Source organism: Sus scrofa, chromosome X, assembly GCF_000003025.6.
Source record: "Sus scrofa isolate TJ Tabasco breed Duroc chromosome X, Sscrofa11.1, whole genome shotgun sequence".
NCBI classification, from domain to species: Eukaryota; Metazoa; Chordata; class Mammalia; order Artiodactyla; family Suidae; genus Sus; species Sus scrofa.
Genome location: NC_010461.5, coordinates 106,824,588 through 106,852,038, shown reverse-complemented (window position 1 = coordinate 106,852,038; position 27,451 = coordinate 106,824,588). Strand labels below are relative to the sequence as shown.

Here is a 27,451-nt window from a genome sequence, read left to right as displayed (position 1 = left end):
CAGCTTCGTACCTGGGAATTACTCTGAAAGGCTACTAAAAATAGGCATAATGATTCTTGCATCTTCAGAAGGAAATGTAGCAACTGAGAATAAGGACTGTAAGAAGGTATGAGACATCAAAGGAAACTAAAAATACAATCCAAGTTCAAAGTGTTCGTACCTTTAAAATACCATCCAAAGTGCCCTTGTAGAGGTCCACGTGCCCCACAATTGCCCTCTGGTTCATCATGCGAGTTCGAACCACATCAACTGGATTGGAAGCCAGAGCCCCAGCCAAGCCACATGTAAAGCTAGAACTAAAGATGAAAACTTTAAGAAGACAGACTGGCTCACTTCCACCTCCGCCCATTTAAACAGAAATTAGGCCAAACACACATGTACAAGGAGTCAGACTCGTCAGATAAAACCTGGCACTTGCCCTTTCATTACAAGCTAAAGAGAAAAGAAATTTTTACAAAAAAGACATTATTCAAAAGTTGTTCCCTTCACTTTTCAATCCAAAACTCAGAGAGCCATTTATGTTAAGGGGACAGTTTATAAGTCTAGCAAGTTCCCTAAGCAGGAAATATTATGCACTATTATGGTTATGCAAATGGTTATGCAAATGTTTCAAACCACAGGCAGCATCATATGCCAAGTGCATCTGAATAGTAAAATATCATAAAGGTTGCAAGATGAAGAAAATGTACGATGAGATTAGCAACAGTCTTCAGGCCAAAACTGTGGTCTTCTTTTGCAGGCCCTGTAAAATTGCACCCTTTTTTTCTGTTTCCCATTGAGAAAATTTGCTTTCTGATCCGAAATTACCCAAAGCAAATAATAGATGAGCTTATTAGATATAGAGGCTGTGCATGAATAAATGCAAATCCTAGAGACATCTGACGGGCTACTGTATTAGACACTGCCCCCAAGTACTAAAGTGCCCCACTGCATCTGGAATCTCTGTGTATGTATCAGAAGGCTTGAGGTTCTGGTGATGAGGAAGAAAAAGGTATTTAGGCTATATGTACACATCATCAATTCTATATGTGGACTTCAGTGAAAAATACATTTTGTGCTTACAGAACTGAAAATATGGAATGAGCACAACCTATCAGACTTACACAAAGTGAGTTAAGATTGTGTCTCCCAACACCCCTGACAATATTAGGTGCTTCTTCGTAATATCGTAGACTGGTAGCTCTACTCCCACAACGATGGCAGCCCGCTGAGCAGTTGGGACGACACCCTATAAAACATAAGTGACATGAGACACCAAGGAAATACACTGGTAGTGATGTAAGTCTAAAAGTGAACAAAATAGGTTAGGAGTTAAAAAAATGAGAGAAAAATCCAAGTCTGAAGTACAGAGGTCACTCTGTCAAATCAATACTGGAACACTTATAAACTCCCAATTCACTTACTGTACCAAAAATAAAATCATTGATATGACACCCAAATAATCACAAGCAACAAAAGAAAAAATAGGTAAATGGAACTCCATCACAATTTACATTTTTGTGATTCAAAGGATACCATCAAGAAAGTGAAAAGAGGAGTTCGTGTCATGGCTCAGTGGAAACAAATCTGACTACTAACCATGAGGACACAGGTTCGACCCCCGGCCTCGCTCAGTGGGTTAAAGATCCAGCATTGTGGTGAGCTAAGGTGTAGGACAATGACGAAGCTTGGATCTGGCATTGCTGTGGCTGTGGTGTAAGCCAGCAGCTACAGCTCCCATTTGACCCCTAGCCTGGGAATCTCCATATGCCGCGAGTGCAGTCCTAAAGAGACCAAAAAAAAGGGGGGGGGGAGACAACTCACAATGGGGGAAAATATTTGCAAATCATATATCTGGACTAGTATATATCATGTATCACATATGGACTAGTATCTAAAAGACTAGTAAATAAAAGAACTCTTACAACACAACAGTAAAAAGACAAACTATCCAATTAAAAACTGGGTAAAAGATCTAAGTAGACATTTCCCCAAAGAAGATATATGCTTAGACACTGTTGGTGGCATGTAACAACCATTGTGATAAACATTTTGGCAATTCCTCAAAAATTTAAACATAGAATTACTATATGACCCTGTGATTTCACGTCTAGATACATACCCAGCAGGATTATAAGCATATCTCTATGCAAAAACTTCTACATTAATGTTCATAACAGCATTATTCATAATAGCCAAAAAGCATTTTTTTTTCGGGGGGGGGCGCACCCACAGCATACGGAGGTTCCCAGGCTAGGGGTCGAATTGGAGCTACAGCTGCCAGCCTACGCCACAGCCACAGCCACATCAGATCCAAGCCACATCAGCGACCTAATCCACATGACGTTTCGGGTTCAATCCCTGGCCTCACTCAGTGGGTTAAGGATCCAGTATTGCCGTGAGCTGTGGTGTAGGTCGAAGATGTGGCTCGGATCTGATGTGGCTGTGGCTGTGGCGTAGGCCGGCAGCTGTAGCTCCAATTTGACCCCTAGCCTGGGAACCTCCATATGCTGTGGGTGTGGCCCCCCAAAAAATGCTTTTTGGCTATGATGAATAATGCTGCTATGAACATTAATGTAAAAGTTTTTGCATAAAGATATGCTTATAACTCTCTTGGGTACGTATCTAGACTACTAGCTTTTCATTCACTAGCACAATATTCCCATCACAGCTCATAGGGCTGCTAGAGCATTAAAAGTCATGTTTTTGATTTTGTGTTTCTTTTTGGCCACACCTGTGGCATGCAGAAGTTCTGGGGCCAGGGATCAAACCCTTGCCACTGCAGCAACATGAGCCACAGCAGTGACAACGCTGGATCCTTAACCCACAGAGCCACTAAGGAACTCCAAAAGTCATGTTTTTGAAGAATATTAATGACACAATGAAATGCCTATAACGTTAAAGAAGGCAAGACATAAAATTACTTAAGGTATTATTCTAACATTGGGGGAAAGGTATACACCCACATGCCAAATTTTTGTAAAAAAAAATTCATAAAGAATGTTTTACTTTTATAATTGTGTTTAAGTATAATTTAAAATTAAAAAGAACATACCATGGGAACATCTGCTTTCTGGGATACCCGTTATAATTAAAGAGTTCAGTCATCTCTAAATTCCCAAATTCAGTTTTTACAGTGGAAGAGATACAGCTGTGCTATTATCAGGAGATGGTGAATCCTGCTCCTTGGGCTGGCGGGCCCAGCAGTACCTTCCTCTCTCACCCTTCCACCTGCTCAACTCTGTTAGAAGATGAACTCAGAAGACTAATTTGGTGAATAGTAAGATACCCTCAGGCTGAATTCAGGTCACAGATTTGTATTGTGTGGTCTACACAGTGTTTCTTAAAAGGCTGAATTAGCTGTCAATATATTTTTTAAAAAACCCACAGGAATGGATACTTCATACAGGAATGCAGATTTCCAGCTTCTCTTGAAAGTCCAGAAAATTTGGCCACATGGACTCATGTGGCGCATGGCAGCCATGAATGGGGCAAGTGCCCTCTAGTTCACTACTCTACCATCTCCAACCCTGATGTAAGTGCCACTTACTCTTTTTTATTATACTCGTATTGTTATTTCTCACAATGGAGTTAGGAAGAAGGTGAAATGTTTCCAGTACTCATGTCACCATCAAAGCAGGAAAATAAAATATATACAAGGAGGACCATGTGCTTGAAGAAAAAGGCAAACATATTTCCTTGTGGAAATGAAAAAATATTCCTGTATTTTAATATGTAAATAATACATGTCTGTGTCAAAAGAATATGTAATACAATGTACTTTACTTCTTTACCTTATACGTCTGGAATGATGCAAATAGCCTGGATCATAAAAGTAGCCACGTTCAGTTCCTCAAAAATTTAAACATAGAATTGCCATATAATCTAGCAATTCCACTTCTGGTATATAGATAAAAGAATTGAAATCAATCTTAAAGAGGCATCTGCACATCCATGTTCACAGCAGCATTATTTACAAGAGCCAAGATATAGAAAACCTGAATGTCCATTAGTGGATGAAGGGATTAACAAAATGTGGCACATGCATATAATGGGATATTAGCCTTACAAAGGAAATTCTGACACATGCGACAACATGAATGAACCTTGAGGACATTATGCTAAGTGAAATAAACCAGTAATAAGAAGACAAATACTGTTTGATTCTACTTATATGAGGTATCCAGAACCACCAAATTCAGAGACAGATAATAAAAGGTTGGTTGCCAGGGGCTGGAGGGAGGAGGCAATGAGGAGTTGTTGTTTAATGGGTACCCAGCTCAGTTTTGCAGGATGAAAAGAAATCTGGAGAATAGTTGTACAATAATGTAAAATTTTATGTTATATTTTTACCACAATTAAAAGATTGTTTTAATTAAAAATAAAGTAGCTATGTTCCCCTGACAAAATCTCAATTCTATTTATTGTTCTTTGTCTTTCCCTTAGCATTAGTTTGTGAAAAAGTTCTAGTTAGTTCCATTTTCTGGTTTTAAATTAAACTAATCAAGGAGGTATACCTAAAAGTGCTTTTTAATCAAAAACCAAACCTCAAAGATCATTAATTGGACGCTAAGACCATTTGGTGAAAGGTCATTAAGTAATAGGATATATGAATGTTGTTAGAATATCTTGCTAATTGCGAAGGGGAAAAAAATTTATCTTTTATGAAGGTAAGATCCGATAGACATCGTCTTAAGTAATCCAACTTGGCATCGCTAATATGGGGACGACCTAACATTAGGTGCCTCTTACTGTGATACAATATGAAATACAGTGTCATTTATGAAGTTCTCTTACCAAAAATGTTTAACATGCACCTAATCAAGCCAAAAGATCTAACTTCCAGCTTACAGGAAATAGAAGGAAAATACAAGGCAACATTTTAAAAGAAAACTGGCCTGATCTCATCAGTAAAGGAAATCTAAATATGGACTGGATATTAGGTATTAGAGACTTAATTTTCTTAGGTGTGACAATCGTGTTGGTATTCTGTAGGAGAAGGTCCTTATTCTCAGGAGATGCCTAATGAAGTACTTAGGGGGAATACCATGGTGTCTGCAACTTCCTTTCAAACAGTTTATTCAGCAAAAAAAAAAAAAAAAAGAGAAGAGAGAGAGTGTGTGTGTGTGTATGTGTGTGTATATACACATAAATAGATAAGCAAATATGGTCAAACTTTGAGTCACTTAATCCAGGTATGTAGGTGTTCATTGTTCTGTTCTTTCAACTTTTCTATATGTTTGAAAATTTTTATAATAATTATAAAGAAAGAAAAAAAGCAAAGCTCTCTATTTTAAGAGTCTATTAATGGATTTCCCATTCTCTTCTCTACTATTAGTAGTCTTATTTAATATTACAAACAAGTGATTAAAATAAAGTAAAAAGATAGGAGAACAACAACAAAAAAAACCCAAAGTAGGAGTTCCCGTCATGGCTCAGTGGTTAACAAACCCGACTAGTATCCACGAGGATGCAGGTTTGATCCTTGGCCTTGCTCGGTGGGAGACTGAAAGATAATATAATAAAATATTAAGTGATATCTCTAGCTAGTAGGACTATTGGATATTTTTCTCTTTTATATATTTTCTCAATATTTTATAGTACATCCTTTTTTTTGGCTGCGCTCGTGGCATACAAATTTCCTAGGCCTGGGATTAAACCCAAGCAACAGCAGTGACCCAAACCACAGCAGTGATGACGGATCCTTAACCACAAAGCCACCAGGGAACTCCTACCTTTTATAATGTAAAAAAAAAAAAGTTGTTTTAGGTAATAACTTTTGATCATAAGTACTACAGAGACTACCATAAGCATACATTGCTATGTTAGTATGAAACTAGAAAAAAATATACATCGAAGAATCAAATTCACGGTGAAACTGAACAAACCAAAATGGCTATTTCAAGTAATATAATAACTTCTCTCACATATACAGTACCCAAACATTAAGCAGAAATAGAGACAACTGATTAGTTTTGGTCCTTTCATAGATGATAGGGAGCTTCTTACCTTATTTGGGGGGTAACCAAGAATCTTACATAGTATAAGGTGACAATTCACAATTTTATGGCTTTATATAAATGATATCCTTGGCAAATTCCAGGAACTGTGTAAAGAACAATACCAAGGAAAGAGTACTCACCCGCCACAGACCCCTGGTACCTTCTTGTTGGTATATATCAATGAAGCTGCCAATCATGCTGCCTTGGAACAAGCTTCCTTGAGCCTGCATTCGAATCTAAAATCAGAAGAGGTGAACATTTTAACGGAGAACCAAAATGAGATGTTTCACTCGTTTAAAATGAAGAAAATAGGAGTTGGGAATTATCAAAAAAATCAGGCTGCTATTACCATAAAATTAATGACTATACATAAAAAGAATATAATTTGTATCAAAGTATATTTCATAAAGATGATTTTCATCAGCCTCACATTCCTCATCCTAAGCCCATCATTTCTGGAGTTGGGAGAAAATTTGGGGAAAAGAAAGAACAAGTTATTACTGAGAGTAGAAAATAATCCATTTAGGAGTTCCCATCATGGCGCAACAGCAACAAATCCGACTAGGAACCATGAGGTTGCAGGTTCGATCCCTGGCCTCGCTCAATAGGTTACGGATCCAGCTTTGCCATGAGCTGTGGTATAGGTTGCAGACACGGCTTGGATCTGGCAATGCTGTGGCTGTGGCGTAGGCCAGCGGCCACAGCTCTGATTAGACCCCTAGCCTGGGAACCTCTATATGCCACAAGTGCGGCCCTAAAAAGACAAAAAGACAAAAAAAGAAAAAGAAAAGAATCCATTTAAAATGATTACTTTAGTAAAAAAACTAGAAATGACCTACATGTCCAAAAATAACAAAGGATTGGTTGCAAAAATTATGATACATCCATTTCATGGAATACCATGCAGCCATAAATTTTATTGTAGAATAATATTTGTGGGTATTGAAAAATGTCAACAATTAATTGCTAAATAGAAAAGGCAGGTTTCAAAGCAGTATATATGGTATGCAATTTTTATTAAAAATATGTAAGCCTGGAGTTCCCCTCATGGCTCAGTGGTTAATGAATCCAACTAGGAACCATGAGGTTGCAGGTTTGATCCCTGCCCTTGCTCAGTGGGTTAAGGATCCGGTGTTGCCGTGAGCTGTGGTGTAGGTCACAGATGCAGCTTGGATCCCGCGTTGCTGTGGCTCTGGCGTAGGCCAGCGGCTACAGCTCCGATTCGACCCCTAGCCTGGGAACCTCCATATGTCGCAGGAGCAGCCCTAAAAAAGGCAAAAAGACAAAAAAAAAAAAAAAAAAAAAAAAAAAAAAAAAAAAAAAAGGAAACCTAAAGATGGCCATATGCACAAAGAGAGTGGATAACATACACACTGAAGTGTTGACAACAGCTTAAGTCTAAGTGATAAAGCTGAAAGTGAGTATTTTTCACTTGTGTTTTTTTTCCTGTCTTCCACTTTTTTCTGCATTGAATGTGCATTGCTTACTGAAGAATAAAAAGCAAAAAAAAGTTTTAAAATATAATTTAATGCTTACAAGACCTTAAATTGAATTTTATTTGTAGTTTAATATAGTAGTAAATAACATTACTTTGTAAATAAGAAAATAAACTTCATATGACAACCAAATGCTCAAACCTCTATTTCCAAAAGAAGCAAATTATTAATTATAAGCTCAGGTCAACCATTCCCCTCTCTTTCATTTATCCTTCATTTATTGTTTTATTTTTAGCATTTTTTATTGACTTTAGTTTCATGTATACAGCAAAGTGATTCAGTTATATATATATATACATACATATAGTATATATATATTTATATATTTCTACATATACACTTTTTCAGATTATTTTCCCTTATAAATTAACACAAAATAGTGTAGTTCTCTATGCTATAGAGTAGATCCTTGTTGGCTATCTATTTTACATATAGTAGTGTGACTGTGTTAATCCCAAACTCCTAATTTATCCCTCCCCACCCCTTTCCCCTTTAGTCACCATAAATCTGTTTTCTATGTCTGTGGGTTTATTTCTGTTTTGTATATAAGTAGTAAAAGACTTCTTTAGGGAGATTGATTCTTGAGCAGCGCGGAGATGAAGGAAAGGCAAGTGTGGCACTTTCCTCCGGCACAAAAATGTAGTAAAGGGATGTAAAACAACTTAATGATCCAGTTAAATAATATCTTAATGCGATTATTTTAAAAAATAAAAACTAATGTTCAAAAATCTAAGTATCGAAACTGTAACTAGGGAGTTTCCGTCGTGGTGCAGTGGTAATGAACCCAACTAGGATCCATGAGGATGTGGGTTTGATCCCTGGCCTCGCTCAGTGGGTTAAGGATCCAGCATTGCTATGAGCTGTGGTGTAGGTTGCAGACATGGCTCAGATCCCATGTTGCTGTGGCTGTGATGTATGCTGGCCTGGAACTTCCGTATGCCGTAGGTGTGGCCCTAAAAAGCAAAAAAAAAAAATAAATAATAAATAAATAAATAAATAAAGTAACTACAGACAGGATCCAAAAGGGTGGGATTAGGCTAAGCAAGTGAGATGGATTACACAAAATATTACTATTTTGTTTATCATGAACTTTTCACATTCATTTTAATTTTTGAAAAATATTGTATAAAAATGTTATTTCTATAGATTATTGAGTAGTTTTTGACACACCCTTACATTTTACACCCAAGGTGAGTATCTCACTTGTCTTGTCCTACTCCTGGCCCTGTTCCTGAGCAGTCTTGAAGGATAAATTCATGAGGAAAGGGAGAAAAGGCATTGCAGGCAAAAAGAGAACTACATGCGCAAAGGCAAGGAAGCAGCACATAGTTCAGAGAAAGAGCTATCTATCCAAGGATACGTGGAAGGATTAAACAGCCCAACTGTTATTATAAATCCTATATAAGACTGTGACTATATCCCCACTCCCCACCCCTCCAGCACCACTCCCCACTTGGCCTGACCTAAGTATAAGAAAGGAAAAGGTAGATTGTTGCATTGGCCAATGGCTGTAATTGTACCAGACAGGTCAGAGGGACAGGAAATTGAAGTGACTCTGTCAGGTAATTAAGTCTAGGATCCTCATGGATAACAAAGGAAGTTTTTTATTTTTTGCTTTTCTAGGGGGGGCCACAACGGCAGCACATGGAAGTTCCCAGGTTAGGGGCTGAAACAGAGCTGCAGCTGCCACCCTATGCCACAGCCGCAGCAACACAGGATCCTTAACCCACTGAGCGAGGCCAGGGATCAAACCTGCACCCTCATGGATACCAGTCGGATTGTTTCCACTATGCCACAACAGGAGCTCCCATCAAGGAAGTTCTAGGAAGTTAAATATTATTGTTCTTGAAAAGCACATCCCAACAAGTGTAATTACACTGCAAATATTTTAAAGTTTTAGGATATAGTCAATTCTCTTCAAAAACACTTGTTCTGTAAATCTAAAGTGCTATAAAAATTCTGTAGCTAAATTATTCTCAATTTAATCCAGAAATATCATTTTCATATCTTTTTTTCATCAGCCACCACTGGTTTTTTCATGTGTGTCATTTTTCAAGTCACTTTCTCAGTTCTCAAAAATCTATTAATTGCAATAGATCTCCCTTTCGCTAACCTAGCCACATGTGGTTTCAAATAAATAAAGCATATGTTCTCTTACTTTTTTTCCCTCAGTATTTTTTTGGGGCCATGCCCGCAGCATACAGAAGTTCCTAGGCCAGGGATCGAACCTGCACCACAGCAGCAACCCAAGCCACTGCAGTAACAACACCAGGTCCTTAACCCACTGAGGCACACAGGAACTCCTCTCACAGTAATTTTTTTTTGAAATATACATTTTTTATGTGTCAATTTTATCACCATAAAGCTAGAAAAGAGAACATATGGGTCTAATTTAAGATGAGCACAGAAGTCAATGGATGGGGCAAATGGCCCTGAATTAAATAAATTTATACACATGCTCACAGTAATTTTTAAAAAGTATTTTTAAAAACTTGGGATCCTCTTACACATTTGAAGCATATACTTAGTGCTTTTAATTATCATAACTTTAAATGAGTTCATAAGTAGGAACTGTTTACCATTTTATGAGATAAAATGAGATGTAGGTTGATATTATCCAATAAATGTTTCATTATGTGTTTTGATAAAATATGAAAGAAATCCAATCATATTGTAGAAACGCAACACCACTAACCTATACTGCTCCGTTCTAAATTCAGAATATCTCAACATAGGCCAAAATATATATTTAAAGCCAAATCTCATCCTTAATAAAAAATATGGATAAGCCAGAAAAAGAGACGTTACAGACTTAAGGTACCTCAATTAGTTATTAAAGGATGCTTCTCCAAAAACTATATTTCAGTTTATCACTTTGTTTCATACTCCAAGTTACACCACAGGTCAATATACAATACTAAGATTTGGAATGGGTGGGAGAATATGCCTTTCTTTTGCATAGTGGGGAAAGCACTATTATAAACGCAAGTTCATTCATTCTCAGTTTTTGAAAAGGCTACAAATGAAAGTAAGGGATCTGGAAACTGATTCCCTTAAAGTTGTGAAGCCATTGGAAAGAACCTGTACCGCTTTGCATACTCTAGTTTAAAGACCAATAGATTAGTACAAACCATTGTAACCAACTACTATTTATTGAGCATCCACTACCTACCAAGGACAACGATAAACAGTTTACATATATTATCTTTAATCCCTAACAACCCTATGTGATACATACTGAATTATCTTCATTTTACAAATGAGGAAACTGAGGCTTAAAGCAGTTAAGTGATTTTTCCAAGGTTTTACAGCTGGCAAGTGACAGAGAGGGGATCTGAACCCAAATGGGACTCAAAGCTCATGCTCTTTTTGCTTCACACTGCATACATCCAATGCTACCAGACTTCTCTTACCTTTAGCACATCGGTGGGATTGGCTATAGTGGAAGATATCACTCCTGACACTACCCCACATATCATATTAATTAAAAGAGTTTCATCTGTAAGAAAGGAACAAAAAAAGAAAGAGAGGTCTGCTTGTATGAGGTACCAGTTTCTAAAAACAGAGCACTGAGCTATCAGAGGAAAGGAACCATGGTCAGAGAAACGACTGTAGAAATGAACTACAAAGCCTGTGAAAATAAAGAAACTCAAATATTTCTAGGTTCCAAATCAGTCCTGAAACCTACAAAATCTGTAAAATTGATCATTATTTTAAAATATTTCTAAAAGACATTGGAACATATCCTATATAAATACTGATACCCCACATAAATTCAGAATGTGCTAGTTCCCCCTCAATCATTTCAAACATCTAAAGACAATGGGTTTTTTATTCGTTTTCTACAGAATAATCAACTCTAAAGCCTCAGGAACCAAATGCTAAAAGATAAAACCTTATGTTAACAGAAAAACATTATCTAAATATTAATTTTAATTGGCCTTGATGTCTACTATCCTTTATTTATTTGCAGAAGATTTCTGGAGTGTGAAAAAAACTGTCATTTGGAACTAAATACTCTCAGCTGGAAAAAAAGAACAAAGAAACCAAAGAGCATATTGTTCTAAAATTCAAACTTCATCACACCTCCTCACCATGAAGAGCCTACAAATAGAAACTAGATAAACCCAAGTGAAGAATCTATGAAAGGAAATTATTTTAGGACTAGAACCCTTCTGCCTCAAGGAAGAGGCTCCAGAAAAAGTTGATTTAGGACAATAGAGCAATTCAAAGGACACTACTAACCAAAAGGCTCTCCAGCTGTCCCCAACTATGCAACAGCCTCAGGCCTGTAGTAAAATGACCATTTTAGTACAGTATCTGGCTGGAAAAGCTACAGCAGCAAATAGAGAGACATATGGTAATACTGATTGTGGATTAAGGTGGTCATTATATATACACATACTATATATATCTCCTAATAAATGTTTATCAAAACCGGAAGCTAGAAGATTCCTTATAGTTGAAATCTCTTGTAGATGAGGGCAGCATTAATCTTCTCAACAAGTTCGTTCCATGTTCCCTCTGTGATGACCAGAAGCCCTTTTGTTGGTTGGTTTGAAAGGAAAAGGGACAAACTTGAAGAGCAGGTCCCTCTGACCTACCTATCACCTATGCAAGGATTAATCCCAAATCCGCACAAGCTTGCTTTGTCATTGCAATGACTGCTACCCATTCTCAGGCACCCTGTGATAGACACTTCTCTTGCTAAGTGTGATTTCAACAATCCCTCTGCGTATTGCCCCAAAAGAGAATGAGGAATCTATGCTGACCTTCTAAACGTTCTACAAATAATCTCTTCAAGCTCTGGTAAATGCCGATTTTAATGGTGCCATATGATGCCTGTCTTAGTAAAGCAGGAGCGATTCTGCTCAAAAAAAGGAAAGAAAAAGAAAGTCAATTATACTTAACATGCACTTACAGATTATACATATCTAGACACCCTACTCATTCCATTACCTACCTCATTCAACAAAAACAGCAAAATATGGGGTTTTTTTAAGCACCCATGGAACATTCACCAAGAGAACGTATTTGGGTCATAAAACAAACCTCAAAAAAGTTAAAATAAGGAGTTCCCATGGTAGCTCAGTGGAATGAATCTGACTAGCATCTATGAGGACAGAGGTTTAATCCCCAGCCTTGCTTGGTGGGTTGAGGATCCGGTGTTGCCATAAGCTGTGGTGTGGGTTGCAGACGCAGTTCGGATCCCGAGTTGCTGTGGCTGTGGTGTAGGCCTGCAGCTATAGCTCGGATTCTACCCCTAGCCTGGGAACCTCCATATGCTGCATGTGCAGCCCTAAAAAATAAATAAATAAATAAAATTTTAAAAATAAAAAGTTAAAATAATTGAAATCATATAGAGTATGTTCTCTGACCATGATGGAATTATATTCATTATTTTTTTTTTTTTTTTTTTTTTTTTTGTCTTTTTGTCTTTTTTTTTTTTGTTGTTGTTGTTGTTATTGTTGCTATTTCTTGGGCTGCTCCCGCGGCATATGGAGATTCCCAGGCTAGGGGTTGAATCGGAGCTGTAGCCACCGGCCTACGCCAGAGCCACAGCAACTCGGGATCCGAGCCGCGTCTGCAACCTACACCACAGCTCACGGCAACGCCGGATCGTTAACCCACTGAGCAAGGCCAGGGACTGAACCCGCAACCTCATGGTTCCTAGTCGGATTCGTTAACCACTGCGCCACGACGGGAACTCCCCATGATGGAATTAAACTAGAAATCAACAAGGAAAATCTACAAACACTGGAAATTAAATAATACTTCTGAACAATCCATGGGTGACAGGAAGTCTCAAAATGTTTTTAAATACATAGAAATGAATGAAAATTCAACTTATTAAAATACATGGGATGCAGCCAAAGCAGTGCTGAGAGAAATTTATAGCACAAAATGCTTACATTAGAAAAGAGGAAAAGTCTCAAAATCAATAATCTAAGTTCCTACCTCAAGAAACTAGAAAAAAAAGAGCAAAATGAACCCAAAGCAAGCAGAAGGAAGTAAATAAAGACCATAAATTAATAAAAATGAAAACAGGAAAAATAGAGAAAAATCAATGAAACAAAAAGTCAGTTATTTTGAAAAAGTCAATAAAATTAATAAACATCTAGCAAAGCTCACAGTAGTAAAAACAGAGAATAAATAAGTCACTAATATAAGGAATGAAACAGGAAATAGCACTACAACTCTGTAGTCATTAAAAGAATAATAAAGAAATACTATAAACAACCCCATGCTCCTAAGTTCAAAAACTCAGAAGAAATGGACTAGTTCCTTTAAAACTACAAAACTACCAAAATTCAATCAAATGAAATAGATAATCTGAATAGTCTCAAAAGCACTAAAAAATTTTAATTTATAATTTAGAAGTTCTCAAAAAGGAAATCTCCAGGCCCAGACAATTTCATTAGGGGAGTCTATCAAACGTTTAATAAACTAACACCAATCTTATACAATCCCTTCCAGAGGGCAGAAGAGGGGACCCTTCCTAACTCATTTTATGAAGCTAGTATTACCCTGATAACAAAAACAGAAAAGGAAAACTAACCACAAGCCAATATTTCCCATGAACTTAGATGCAAAAATCCTTAAAAAATATTAACAAATCCAGTAATGTAGAAAAAGAAGTATATACCATTACCCACTTCATAGATTTTTTAAAAAAATCAATCTTACTTCCTAACAGTTGCAGATACATCTTTAATCCTGTCAAGAAGGAGATAAGATTTCAGAGCCAAGATTTCACCCTATTTAAGTTCTGCTCATAAACTGGAAAGTTCTCACTCATACCTCCTTTGAGATTCTTCCAAACTGCAGAACTATAACAGTTATAAATAGAAAGACAGCAGCAGCTCAGACAGTTAAGATTTTTAAATGATGACAAAACATGCATATTTCTGACTTTATTGCTTGCTATCTGAAAAAAAAAATAATCTCGTGATTATCCATGCCGACGAAAGAACACGGTGAAACAGATGATCCATGATTCATTTGCTTCAGAAAGTAATTCTTGATTTTTTTCAAGTAAATTACCTTTGAAATTAAGTCTAACATAGGTTAATAAAACTGATACCCATTCTCTGAGCAATAAACTGGTACCCTAGACATAGGAGTGGACTAGTAAACTGGCAGCAGAAAAACAATGCACTGGGAGTTCCCGTCGTGGCTCAGTGGTAACGAATCCAACTAGTATCCATGAGGATGGGGGTTAAATCCCAGGCCTGGCTCAGTAGGTTAAGGATCTGGCATTTCCGTGAGCTGTGGTATAGGTCACAAATGCGGCTTGGAGCCCCCGTTGCTGTGGCTGTGTTGTAGGCCAGCAGCTGGAGCTCCGATTTGACCCCTAGCCTGGGAAGTTCTATATGCCGCGGGTGCAGCCCTAAAAAGACCAAAAAAAAAAAAAAAAAAAAAAAGAAAGAAAGAAAGAAAGCAAAAAAAAACACAGTGGACAATAAACCACCAATTTATGAATAATCAAAACAAAAGTTGACTCAAAAAAAAAAAAAAGATGGCTCTCCCTCTCTCTCATTCTGCATTTTCTGTTTACACTGCTGGAATAGTTCTTGTTTTGCTTTGTTTTTGGCCATGCCCACGAAGTTCCTGGGACTGGGATCGAACCCATGCCACAGCAACAACCTGAGCCACAGCAGTGACAATGCCATGTCCTCAACCCGCTAGGCCACCAGGGAGCTCCCAGAACAGTACTTCTTTAAAGGGGACATTTTTTAAAAAGTATTTGGCAACTCAAGAAGAATATCACAGAAATATATACTGTTAGTTGGTGCTACTATTCACAGTGGTTATGGATGACTCTGGGGAAAACAGGAGAAAGCCAGTGCTGCAATGAGATATCCATTTAAAATGTATCACTTCCAGCCAAATGGACACAAAATCCAAAGCTCAAGATTTACGACCACTTTAAAATGTATCACTTCCAGCCAAATGAACACAAAATCCAAAGCTCAAGATTTACAAGCAAGTAAACTGGCACATCGATATTGAATGACAAGTTCAAATGGTGAATATAAAGGGCACAGACTATCAGACAGCTGAAATACACAGCTTCTCAAAAAGTGTTTCCATTCATGATAAAAGGAAAGAGTCCAGTCTCACCCTGAATATAGAGCCAATACACCTTCTTCTTTATAGATTCGGAACAAGGCATGAAACATTCCTCGGTATTTTATCTCTTTGAAGCGGACATCAATGCTTTGGCCTTGAACCTGAAGCCGTGTTTTGGTCAGGTCCACAGGGAATGTTCCTATGAAGGAACACACTCATTTATAAGTTTTTCCAAAATAATCACAGTTCAATTTTGTCTGAATTTAAGCTGATGATAATTTCTTACACATGAGATAACATCCTTTTTGTAACACCTGGATTTACACAAAAGTTGTGTGTGATCAAATGGAATGTTCTGTATCTAGGCAGCAGGATTTGACCCACAGTATAAGTGAAACTGTGATATAGTAAAGTGCCTTAAGATAGTCCTAACATACTATAAATGCAAAATAATTTAAATGTTTTAATTTCATCTATGGTCTACAATCTGGCATTTATCATTCTCTTCCTTATGCCCTCCTCCCATCTCAAGTCTCCCCACCTCTCCCTCATAAAATCTCCCCAAATTTTTACAATGAAGATAGGAAGGAATGGGATTGCTGCTCGACATACTCTTATGTACAAAGTTTCATGGGTTTTTTTCTTTTATCTGTCTATAAGAAACAGTTTCCGAGAGTTCCCGTCATGACTCAGTGGTTAACGAACCTGACTAGTATCCATGAGGACTTGGGTTCAATCCCTGGCCTCACTCAGTGGGTTAAGGATCCGGTGTTGCCGTGAGCTGTGGTGTAGGTCACAGATGCAGCTCGGATCTGGCGTTGCTGTGGCTATGGCATAGGCCGGTGGCTACAGCTCCAATTCAACCCCAAGCCTGGGAACCTCCATGTGCCACAAGTGCAGCCCTAAAAAGACCCCTCCAAAAAAAAGAAAGAAACAGTTTCCGAGATAATGAAAGATAATGGCAAAGTCCTATTTGGTCTATGCATCTGGTTCCTCAGGTAATTCAGGACTAACACCAGGACAGTGCTTAGGTGGAAAATTTCTTTAACCAAACTTCTTTCTCTTATTATATCAACACACAGAAGTGGCCATTATATTGACAAAATATATTTCAAGGACTATTTCAAAGTCTAAAACTAATAAGGTGATTATGCAGCTCTGGTCAACGATGACATTGATATCACAACACCAGAATACATGCCAAGAAAGTCAACAAAGATTAGTGGACTGGAGTCACATATGAATAGTTTAGGAAAGAGAAAATTTGGAGGATGAAAAAACACAATCTAAAAGTATTGCAAAATTAAAATCAAATAGAGAAGAATCCAGTTTGGTTAATTTTCTTCTAAAATGGGAAAGAGGTTTGAAAAAGATGTTTAAATACTTACAAAGAAATTTATAAACAGCTAAGTATATAAAACAACTTAGCATTAGTATAGGAATACAGCAGAAATCCCTATCTTAACTCCCTCTATATTTCCTTGTATATTTCTTAAGCCTAGCAAATTAACGAATCATTAAACTATCAAAAAGCTTCCTAAATTTGACTTTTCTTAACTTCATTTGCCATACCATTAGTAGTCCTTTCCCAGAAAGTATTACTTGATAGTTTTGAGATAGTCGTTTTTAAAACAAACAGAGCAAGCTTCTTTTCACAATTTTTCTAGTTTTTACCAAAAATAATGCTACCATGTCTATAACCCTAAAGAGCAGATTTGTCAGTTTTCATATTCTTACCAAACTCGGCAACAATAGAGGCAAGGCCGCCATATACAAAGGGTTTCCAGTTCAGACCAGACATCTCATGGCTTACAATGGCACTTTTCTGGTGCTAAAAATAAACAGAAATCAGAACAAGGCACAAGAGTGAGGAGCATTTGTTGGTGTATGAGCACATAATTTATATCAACAAAACTTTCAAATAAAACAGATGAGAGGAAAATCCCTAGTAAGTGGAATGACACAAAATGAAGGATTTGGTTTTTGTGACGGATGATCATGCCTGTGTTCTGCACTGTTCTGGAGGGGTATGTGTGCCATTCACACAAATATCAACCTGTGCCCTTCACGTTCTCTAGTTTTTTTAATGTTATCCCCAGCCCCACCCGAAGGAGAGGTGTCATTCCATCTAGCACACCCAACTTAGACATTCAACTAGACAATGACAAGTGAAAGAACTTGGAGTTTAAATTGTATAGGCTGAGGCATCTCATAAAAGCAGTTCATGGTATTCAGCTAACTTGAGTCAGGCACAAAGCACAGACTGACACGACCATCCTCTCATAGTCTTAGCCCTCTCATCTCCCCACTAAACTTTAGGGTTTTATTTCATCTAGCTACTTTCCAGCTACACGCAACCTCTCCCCAGGCTAAGGTAAGCACTTTCCACCTTCCTTCTGGTTCCCAGAGGAATGACAGCAATATGGACGATGGCCTCTCCTCTCTCTGACATTTAACAGACATCCCCTCTAGTGAATCTCCTTTTCCCTGGCCTTTTAAAGCACATACATACAAAGTGTTTTTCTTTAATGTTTGGGTTCTTTAACAATGTATGCTATGCCCTAACTTCCTTACTTCTCTCCCGATCCCGCCCCCACGAGACCTGTCATCTTCAAGCTTTTCAGCCCTTTTTTCCCTGCCACACCCAGCTAGTCCTCTCTTGAGTTTTATTTTTTCCACACCTCTGCCCTCTAGATCAGTGGTTTTCAAACTTTAAAATGCACCAGAAACAGGAGTGCCCTGGTCACTCAGTGGCTTAAGGGTCCAGCATCATCACTGCTGGGGCTCAGGTCACTGCTATGGCACAGGTTCACTTCCTGGCCAGGGAATTTCTGCATGGCCTGGGCATGGCCAAAAAAACTAAATAAATGAAGCTCATCAGAATCACCTAGAAGGCAGATTAAAACATAGATTGCTGGGCCTTACCCTCAGAGTTTCTGATTGGTGGCCTGGGTCTGGCCTGAGAATTTGCAAATTTGTAAATAATGCTGATCCTTCCATGTTTTAAGAACTATTGCTCTAGGCATTGCCTACTACATCCTGCTCTAGCTGGAAACAATCTCTTTTCTGAGGATGGATTCTTAAATTTCTCTTAAATATTCTTTTTCAGATCTTTATGGAATGCAAACTATTGAATTTCAAAAGCAACTTCAAGTGGTTTATGGTCAGGAATGAAGACTCTAAAGTCAGACTACCTAGGTTTAAATCCTGACACCACTACTTAGTTCTGTGACCTTGGGCAAGTTAGTTAACCACTGCATGTCTGGGTTTTTCTGAACTGCAAAATGGGGATAATAATAAATACTATATCATAAGGTTGTTGTAAAAATTAAATAATAATTAGAAAAGTACCTGGCACCTAGTTCAACAACGATTAGCTATTGTCAGTATTACATTTTGAAAAGTTAAGTACTCAAATTTACATTTTAGCAGACAATACTTACTGCCCACCTCCCCTGTTGCCCAATCTGAGGTTTGCACCATTTAATCAAAGTCTCTTTTTAGGGGAGACAAGGTTTTGCTTTGTTCCCACATAGGGAATTCTCTGTAACTAAGCACAGAAGAATAACTTTCCAAAGAGGATAGCTAACATGCAGACAAATGTTTTAGTTTGAGGCCACAAAAATAATTATGGAAACTTCCTTTGCCCACATTTGAAAGATTACAACCGATAGTAAAACATGACACACACCTTGCTGTACAGTAGAAAATTGACAGGACACTGTAAACCAGCTATAATGGAAAAAATAAAAATCATTATATATAAAAAAAAAACACAACACACATGATGAGAGGGTAGGCAGGGAAAGGCAAGGACCATGGCATATCCCTTTTCCAAATTTGAGGTGGTGCCCTTTTCATGCACCAATTTAGAGATTGCACAAAACAGTCAACCATTTCAAATGGCTGCTAAGCTTCTCCCCAATACTTTCTCTTTAGTTTCTTTCAACTCTTTTCATTATAGAAGAAACCTAACTTGACTACCTGCTACCCAGCCTTTTAGTAAAGAAGATGTGCTCAGGGTTCTGGGAGCAATAATAAACCAATTAAAGGCAGGGGACAAAGCCATAGCAAGGAGCAGAATGACCAGTCACAATCTCAGGTCAGTTAGCCCAGTGGTTCTTTAATGAAATCTTCACAATTCTGACTTGAAATGAAAAAAGGGCACTCGGGGCATTTTTTTAGCTAAATGTATTCATTTAAAGGACTATTAGAAGGTCGTGTTCTTACTACCCATAGAACATTTTTTAAAACCACCTGTATTGTATGAAGTGGTAATAGTAGTTGGTAGTCGATTTTGTTTAGTGTTGTTATTTGGCAAAAGTGTTACTAACCTAATTTGCGCCCCCTCCCAACAGTTTGATTTAAATTTTAATGGTCCATGAAATCTAAACTCTGGGCCCACTGACACATCCCCACCTCCATCTGATAGTAAAATCCCTTTCCCTCCAATGTTAGGAAAGAATCTTGTTATGAAGAAGTCCTGTATCGCCTTTGATTAAGTTTGATTTTAGACATCCTATCCTCACACTAAGCCAAAAGTCTGCCTTCCTCTAGTTTGCATCCATATTTCAAAAGTAACATGAACAATGTATTCTTTCACCCTAGGGGAGTCTTTCATATATTTAAAGACAGCTATCATGCTACCCTACATGTTATCTTTTTCTCTCTCTCTCTCTCTTTTTTTTTTTTTTCTTTTCACAGACACACCTGCGGCATATGGAAGTTCCAGGCTAGGGGCTGAATCAGAGCTATAGCTGCCGGCCTATGCCACAGCCCCAGCAACACGGAATCCGAGCCACATCTGCAACCTACGTCACAGCTTGCGACAATGCTGGATCCTTAACCCACTGAGCAAGGCCAGGGATCAAACCCACATCCTCGTGGAGACTGCATCAGGTTCTTAACCCAATGAGCCACAATGGGAACTCCTTTACATCTTTTTTTAGGTTAAATATCTATGACCATTTTTGTCATTTTCTGTATTATACTTCAATTACTACAAAGCTGAAAATTGCAGTCGCTTTTGTGGGGGCCACATCACACTGCTGAATCATTAAAATGTCAGCTAAAATCTCCAAGTCTTTTACATAAGGCCGTATACATGCATGCATGTTATGTCATACCCGTTCTCCTGCTGTGTGATGGCCTTTTGAGCCTTCATCTGTCCCTTCTATATCTTAAATCTCAGGCAGAGAAATAATGACTAGGATGAGGTTTATCTTCTGGTTGAGGTTATTTTCTCTCTCAACTAGGTCAGATCCCTAAAGGTAGAGACCATGTCTCCCAGTATTTCTTATAACCCCTACAATAGCCTGCACAGAGTTGGGTGCATGCCCATCAAAGACTCGGTTCCAGGGTGATGTCCTTTATGTATGCATACAGCCTGTAAATAAAAGGTTACAGGGGAAATCAGGGAAGTTAATTTGCTGGACCTGGCCGATGCTACACACTTCTGTATGTGACACTTTGTGGCTCCGCGGAGATTCTCTCCCTACTAATTCTCTTCCCTGGTTTCTATTGCAAAGAATTACCTGTGTAAAATAGCCCACAGACTCTAAAAATGATTTTGACTTGTGGGGGCTATCCCCAGATATGAGTAAAAGAAGTCATATCTGAGTTAAAAGAGAAATATGGTAACAGGTATTTTTATTGTGTAAAGAAGCCAGTGAAAATTGTCTTCAAAATGCAGACATGTATTCTCAAGTCTACGGAAAATCTGATAGCCTAAAGAGTGAGAAGAATGTCCTAGAATGCAAGTTACATAACCCTGTTACACTACTCCGAAGATCTGATTAGAAAAATCCAGGTGCCTTTCTTGCTTTCTCCCTTAAGAAAGGGTAGGCATTAGAGATCCTCAGAGTCCAGAGATAATATTGGAGAGTCAAGCAAATGTTTACTGAAGGCATACTAAATGCCCCGATGTGCTATGGGTATAAACATCATGTTAAAATAAAAACAACAACATATAACATATGTTGTAACACCATGACAATATTTATCTTTGTTAGATAATCAAGGAGATGGGTGTGGGGATAAAAGTTGTATGAAATACAGTACTTGCCTTTCGAGAGTTTATAACCTGGTGGAAGAAATCAAAGTAGTTCATTGGAGAAAAAAAAAATAAGTGCTAGACTATATAGCACAAACTATACGAGCAGAAGCATGGAAAAGGAGAAAATCCACACAGGCTTGAATAACTTGAAAAAGCTTATGGAGGTGAGAGAACTTAAAGTGGGCTTTGACTCAGGGCAGGCAGAACCTGGACAGGTGCAGGTAAGGGAAAGGGTTGGAGGAGAACAGGATGAACAGATACAAATGTGGGGGAAAGCCCAGCATGTGGAGGCAAGCGTCAGCATGGTTTGTCCTGAGAAGGAGGAGTGCAACCTAACTGCAACAGGGAATCACTGTATCTTCTGACTAAAGCAATATGAGATAAGAAGTATGATTAGGAACAGGTTACGTTAAAAGGCTTGAAACCAAAGTGTGTGTGGCAGAGTGGGAGGGCTACTGTAAATTCTTGAATATGGCAGTGCCTTGAGGAAATCTACCACATTTTAGTTAGCCTACTAAGGCTGCAGCAAGCAGTGGATTACAAATGGGAGAGGCGGTGAAACTTATCTTAGGATGGTGTGAATTAAAGCAGACAAGATGACTGTTGGTAGTGAGGTTAGAGATAAATTTCTAATATGAAGACACAAAGGATCTTGATAATGGAGGGAATGGAGGCAAGGGAAGAGTTCGTGATGACTAGAAGCATCCCTAGCCTCAAAAAAAAAAAAAAAAAAAAACCAAGGAAACACTGACAGGAAACTACAAATGTCCCTGCTGTTACCTTGTCTGAGAAACTAATTGATGTTAATAATGGCTGTCATCCCAATTAGTTAGTTGAACTGCATTTTAATAGATGCCTTCAACGCCTTGACCTCAAGGAGTGGCAGGGACTAGAAACTGAAGGGGAGCATCTTTCAACAGCATCCCTCACATTAATACAATGGAGGTGTTTGCTTACTCCGCTTACAATCACGGCCGCCGTTGCAAACTTCACCCTTAGAAAAATTAGGATTATTCCGGGAAAGATACCCATTCACCCTCTGGGTAGCAGGATCTTGCCAGTTCCTCAGCTGTCAGAGCGAATTCGTAGAGAGAAGGGAGGCGCCTGAAGGAGGCGGCCTCCCAGGGGGGTCGAGGAAGCAGGGTTCAATCGAAGAAGTAAAACCACCGATGCCAGAAGAGTGAAAGACAGGGAAGGGACTCGGCTGAGGGGAGAGAGAGATCAAAGGACCGTTAAGCCCCTCCCAGGCCGGGAACCTGGCCAGCCCGGCCCCGCGCGGCCTGGCGCGGCCCAGCCCCGCCCCCCAGCCTGGAAGTCCAGGAGCTCCCCCTCACCTGCTCCTGCTCATCGGACGACTGGGAAGCCGAGGCTCCCAAAGTCGGAAACGCCACCGCAACGCCAACCCGGAAGCATTGAGACCAACGGAAGTAACCAAGTCGTCGCCTCGGCAACGGTGGCGCAGCCATTCCAACCCCGCCCCCTCCAAGCCTGAAAAAGATGGCGCGAAATAAACCGAGGAAATCGCAGGGGTCTCAACAGGGCAGTCGGGCCGGCTGCAGGTGCCAAGGCCCAGAGGGGACAACCTGACTGTAAGGAGGTGCAGGGAGAGGCAGCTAAGGCGTGACACCTTGGCAGCTTCCACAGCTAACCTGGGCGCAGCGATATCGCCTCGTCACGGCGTCACCACCCACCTAGGGTGTACTTGGACTCGGGAAAGGAGGGGCGGGCTACGAGGGGTGGGGCCAGCGGAGTGAAGGGGCGGGGCGCCTGCACCAAAAAGGAGGGAAAGTGAGGGGGCGGGGCAACGGGCTTAAAACAAAAGTGGGAAAAAGAGGGAAAGACGGGGAGCGCTATTTAGAGATGCTCCCGAGCTGGCGGAGAAGGGGAAGGGAGAGGTTAAAGATCAAGGACGCAAATATCTCAGCACCTATTGGGCGCCGGGCGCTCAAAGCACACAGTTGAGGAAGAGTAAGTTAGAAACAGAAAAGGAAACCATAAAAAGTTCAAGATAAAGAAAATAAGGAGTAGAAATACTAACGGAGCAGTCGAGTTAATCAGCACCTCACAATCAGCCAGCAAACGATGACAGGGCCTGGACACTGGCTTCGGCTCTAGCCCCCCAGGAGTCAGAAGGAATAACAGCAAAGCATTCTAGGTCATTACGTTGGTCAGTTAGTCAATGGGATACTTCTTAGCCCCTCACGTGATGGTTCTGTAATCATGGGTGAGTGCAAGATACTCTAAGTAAGCCAACGTAAGGAATATGGCCCTAAATGATTATTTATTAAATGACTAAATGTTCAAAATACCTTTGTTCCAAAAGGATCTTTATCATTTTAGTTCACATCTTGGTTTTACCCCCCACTTAAAAATTTCCTCAGGGAGCTGACATTATGGAATGCTTACCAAGGGCAATGCCAAGCGTTTCATGTTCACACAACTACTCTGGGAGACTGGCACTATTATTTACCGCTTTTGATAGATAAGAAAACTGAGGCCTTAAGACGTTAAGAGAGGGAATTCCCGCCGTGCCTTAGCAGAAACGAATCTGACTAGCATCCATGAGGATGCAGGTTCGATCCCTGGCCTTGCTCAGTGGGTTAAGGATCCAGCATTACCATGAGCTGTGGTGTAGGTCGCAGACGCTGCTTGGATCCTGCGTTGCTGTGGCTGTGGTGTAGGCCAGCTGCTACAGCTCTGATTCAACCCCTAGCATGGGAACCTCCATATGCCACGAGTGTGGCCCTAAAAAGACAAAAAAGAAAAAGAAAGTTAAGTGAGTAACTTGGGGAGCTCCCGTCATGGCTCAGTGGTTAACGATTCCTACTAGGAACCATGAGGTTTGTGGGTTCGATCCCTGGCCTCGCTCAGTGGGTTAAGGATCCGGCGTTGCCATGAGCTGTGGTGTAGGTTGCGGATGCGGCTCAGATCTGGCATTGCTGTGGCTCTGGAGTAGGCCGGCAGCAACAGCTCCAATTAAACCCCTAGCCTGGGAACCTCCATATACCATGGGTACAGCCCTAAAAAGACCAAAAAAAAAAAAAAAAAAAAAAGAAGAAGAAGAAAGAAAGAAATTATGTTTCTGAGAACTATGTAATAATAATATTAAACTCTACCATCTATTGACTACTATATTCTAGACACTTTTCACATGTCAACTCTATTCCTTACAACAACCCTGTTTAGGCTTTCCCATTGGTGGGCCAGGATTCACCAGCTGCGTGATTCTGGATAAGTACCCACCCTCCCTGTTCCCAAGTTTCCTCCCCTGTGAAAACAAGGCTCCTATGAGCATCCAGCTCCTGAGTTACTGAGCATTCGAATGCAATGATTCACGTAAGGCACTTGGAACAGAGCCTGGCACACTGTAAGCACTCCAGACATGTCTCTTTACCAAGTAAATTCCAGGTCCCCTAAAAATTTAAACATGAAAAAGAAATTCAAACCACAACAGTGCTGGAAGCAAATGCAAGTGACCACTTTTCTAATCCTGGGGTGAGGAAGACCTTCTAAGCATGCCATCAGAGGCAGAGACAATAAAAGCAAAGCATCATTAGAACCGACCACACAGCAAGAAGCATTTCCGAATGGCAGAGAACACCAAAAAGTTAGAAGACTAACAATAATTTGGGGAAAAAATTGTAACAAATATGACAGACTTAAAGCTCTTCAACATACAAAGAGCTTCATAACTTAATACAAACACTTTAAGGTATGTTCCTAGAAAAACAGGCAAAAGATATAAAGAGCAAAGCAAGACAGTCTGATGTGGCCAGTGTATCTGTGGGGACATTTTGATGAGCCCTGTTGACACAGCTGCTCTAATGCAGCAGCTGTTTCCTCCTGTTTCCCTGTCCCAGTGTGCAACACACTCTCCCGGACTCCTTCTCTCCCTCACCTCCAGTCCAGAGGACCTTCACTTCCCACCTTCGTCCTTTCTGCACTGCTTACACTTTCTTTTACAAAAGTGTTACTTCTAATTGGAAAGAAAGAAAGAAAAAACTCTTTAGACAAAGATAGCCTCTAAGGGAAACCAAAATCACCATTATAAAAGAAATGTTATGATAGTATATATATATGCATCCTGGAATCTTGAAGGAAAAGTTAAGAATTTAGTTGAGAGGGTTCCTGTCATGGCTCAGGGGAAACAAATCTGACTAGCATCCATGAGGACACAGGTTCCATCCCTGGCCTCGCTCAGTGGGCTAAGGATCCAGCGTTGCCACGAGAGCTGTGGTGTAGGTTTCAGACACGGCTCGGATCCTGTGTTGCTGTGGCTGTGGTGTAGGCCAACAGCTGAAGCTCTGATTCGAATTCTAGCCTGGGAACCTCCATATGCCATGGGTGCAGCCCTAAAAAGACCAAAAAGAAAGAATTTAGTCGAGCATTTTTCCTCTACGGTCTGGAGTTGAGGCTAAAGAACCTTGTGTTCCAAATACCTTTCTCTGTGTGGGGGAGGGGCAGGTAAAAAGGAAGTCAACATTCAGGTTAATGACATATTGTCACATGTGAAGAAAAAATGAAGCCAGGGAAAGGACACAGAGAATGGCAGGGGCCGCTGATTGAGCTTAAATGGTCAGGGAGGCTTCTCTAATGAGGTGATATTTAAGGAGAGGCGTGAAGCAGGTGAGAGCGTCAGCTGTAAGGGTCTCTGAGAACATTCCAGGCAAAGACAGCAGCGACACCAAAGGCCCCTAAGCAGGAAGAAGCCTGGTGTGTTTAAGTAACATCGAGATCACCAGAGTGGCTGGAGCAGAGGGATGAAGGGGGAAAGCAATTGGAGATGAGGGCGGAAAGGTAAACAGAGGTCAAAGGAGATCAGGTAGGGGTGTAATATCATGCTAAAGACTTTGAATGTCACTCTAAGAGTCTGGGAAACTTCGTAATCAGGAAAAAGCAAGCTGCAACAAAAATCAGAGGTAACTATCCTTCATATTTTTAAATTAAAAAGAGAGTGGTTTCCATTAAAACAAATAACCCCTGGTTATATGTGACTATAGACCAAATGGTGCCCAACCCATAACCATCCTTCACTGCCCCATCACTGAGACCTGTGCCTCAAATTGGCAAGAGTTAGCAATAGGGAAATCGCACATTTGGGTGTTGTGAGGAAAGAGTTCACACAGCAGGCTTGGTGACTTACTCACTGCATGTCTCCAAGAGAACCATGATTGACTCTTGGCCAACCCATGAGAATGCATCTGTCAGAGTGTTCTTTATATCACATTGATGATTTTATTGTATACAACTGGAGTAATAGGCATGGCTATACCATCTTGTCAGGGTTGTTTTGCACAGATATCAAGATTGATGGTGTGAAACTGTTTTCATTGCTGGAGTCAACAAGAATGTTAGGGTCCTGAGTTTTCTGGTCATGGCCAGTTGTTAACAACATGTGCATATGTGACCAGCCCTCCCATTACTGGGATAGATATTGCACACACATTCCTGGAGTTCACTGCTAGAAGAAATCAAATGAAAACTACAAAGAAGTACCACCTCACACCAGTCAGACTGGCCATCATTAGTAAGTCTACAAATAACAAATGCTGGAGAGGGTGTGGAGAAAAGGGAACCTTCCTACACTGTTGATGAGAATGTAAACTGGTGAAACCACTATGGAAAATGGTATGGAGGTACCTCAGAAAACTAAATATAGAGCTACCATATGACCCAGCAATCCCACTCCTAGGCATATATCCAGACAAAACTTTCATTGAAAAAGATATATGCACCCCTATGTTCATTGCGGCACTATTCACTATAGCCAAGACACAGAAACAACCTAAATGGCCAACAACAGATGAATGAATTAAGAAGATGTGGTACAGGAATTCCCATCGTGG

The 27,451-nt window shown here is 39.7% G+C and overlaps 1 protein-coding gene across 6 annotated transcripts in view; it reads right to left on the bottom strand.

The window, feature by feature from the left end:
• The window catches only part of SLC25A14 (solute carrier family 25 member 14), a 30,434-nt gene extending 7,090 nt beyond the window's left edge, over window positions 1-23,344 (bottom strand). For 2 of the 6 annotated variants that reach the window (XM_021080032.1, XM_005673906.2), the window contains exons 1-9: window positions 23,255-23,344; window positions 22,940-23,093; window positions 17,288-17,381; window positions 15,602-15,749; window positions 12,250-12,344; window positions 10,891-10,976; window positions 6,122-6,217; window positions 1,104-1,228; window positions 161-296 (exon numbers count right to left, since the gene is read on the bottom strand). In XM_021080032.1, the coding sequence (XP_020935691.1) occupies window positions 161-296; window positions 1,104-1,228; window positions 6,122-6,217; window positions 10,891-10,976; window positions 12,250-12,344; window positions 15,602-15,749; window positions 17,288-17,381; window positions 22,940-23,071 (912 nt within the window). In that variant the 5' untranslated portion in view covers window positions 23,072-23,093; window positions 23,255-23,344. Of the gene's footprint in view, window positions 1-160; window positions 297-1,103; window positions 1,229-6,121; window positions 6,218-10,890; window positions 10,977-12,249; window positions 12,345-15,601; window positions 15,750-17,287; window positions 17,382-19,241; window positions 19,283-22,562; window positions 22,810-22,939; window positions 23,094-23,254 lie in introns of those variants that run through there. The other 4 variants (XM_021080033.1, XM_021080034.1, XM_005673907.3 and 1 more) reach the window with 4 other exon arrangements.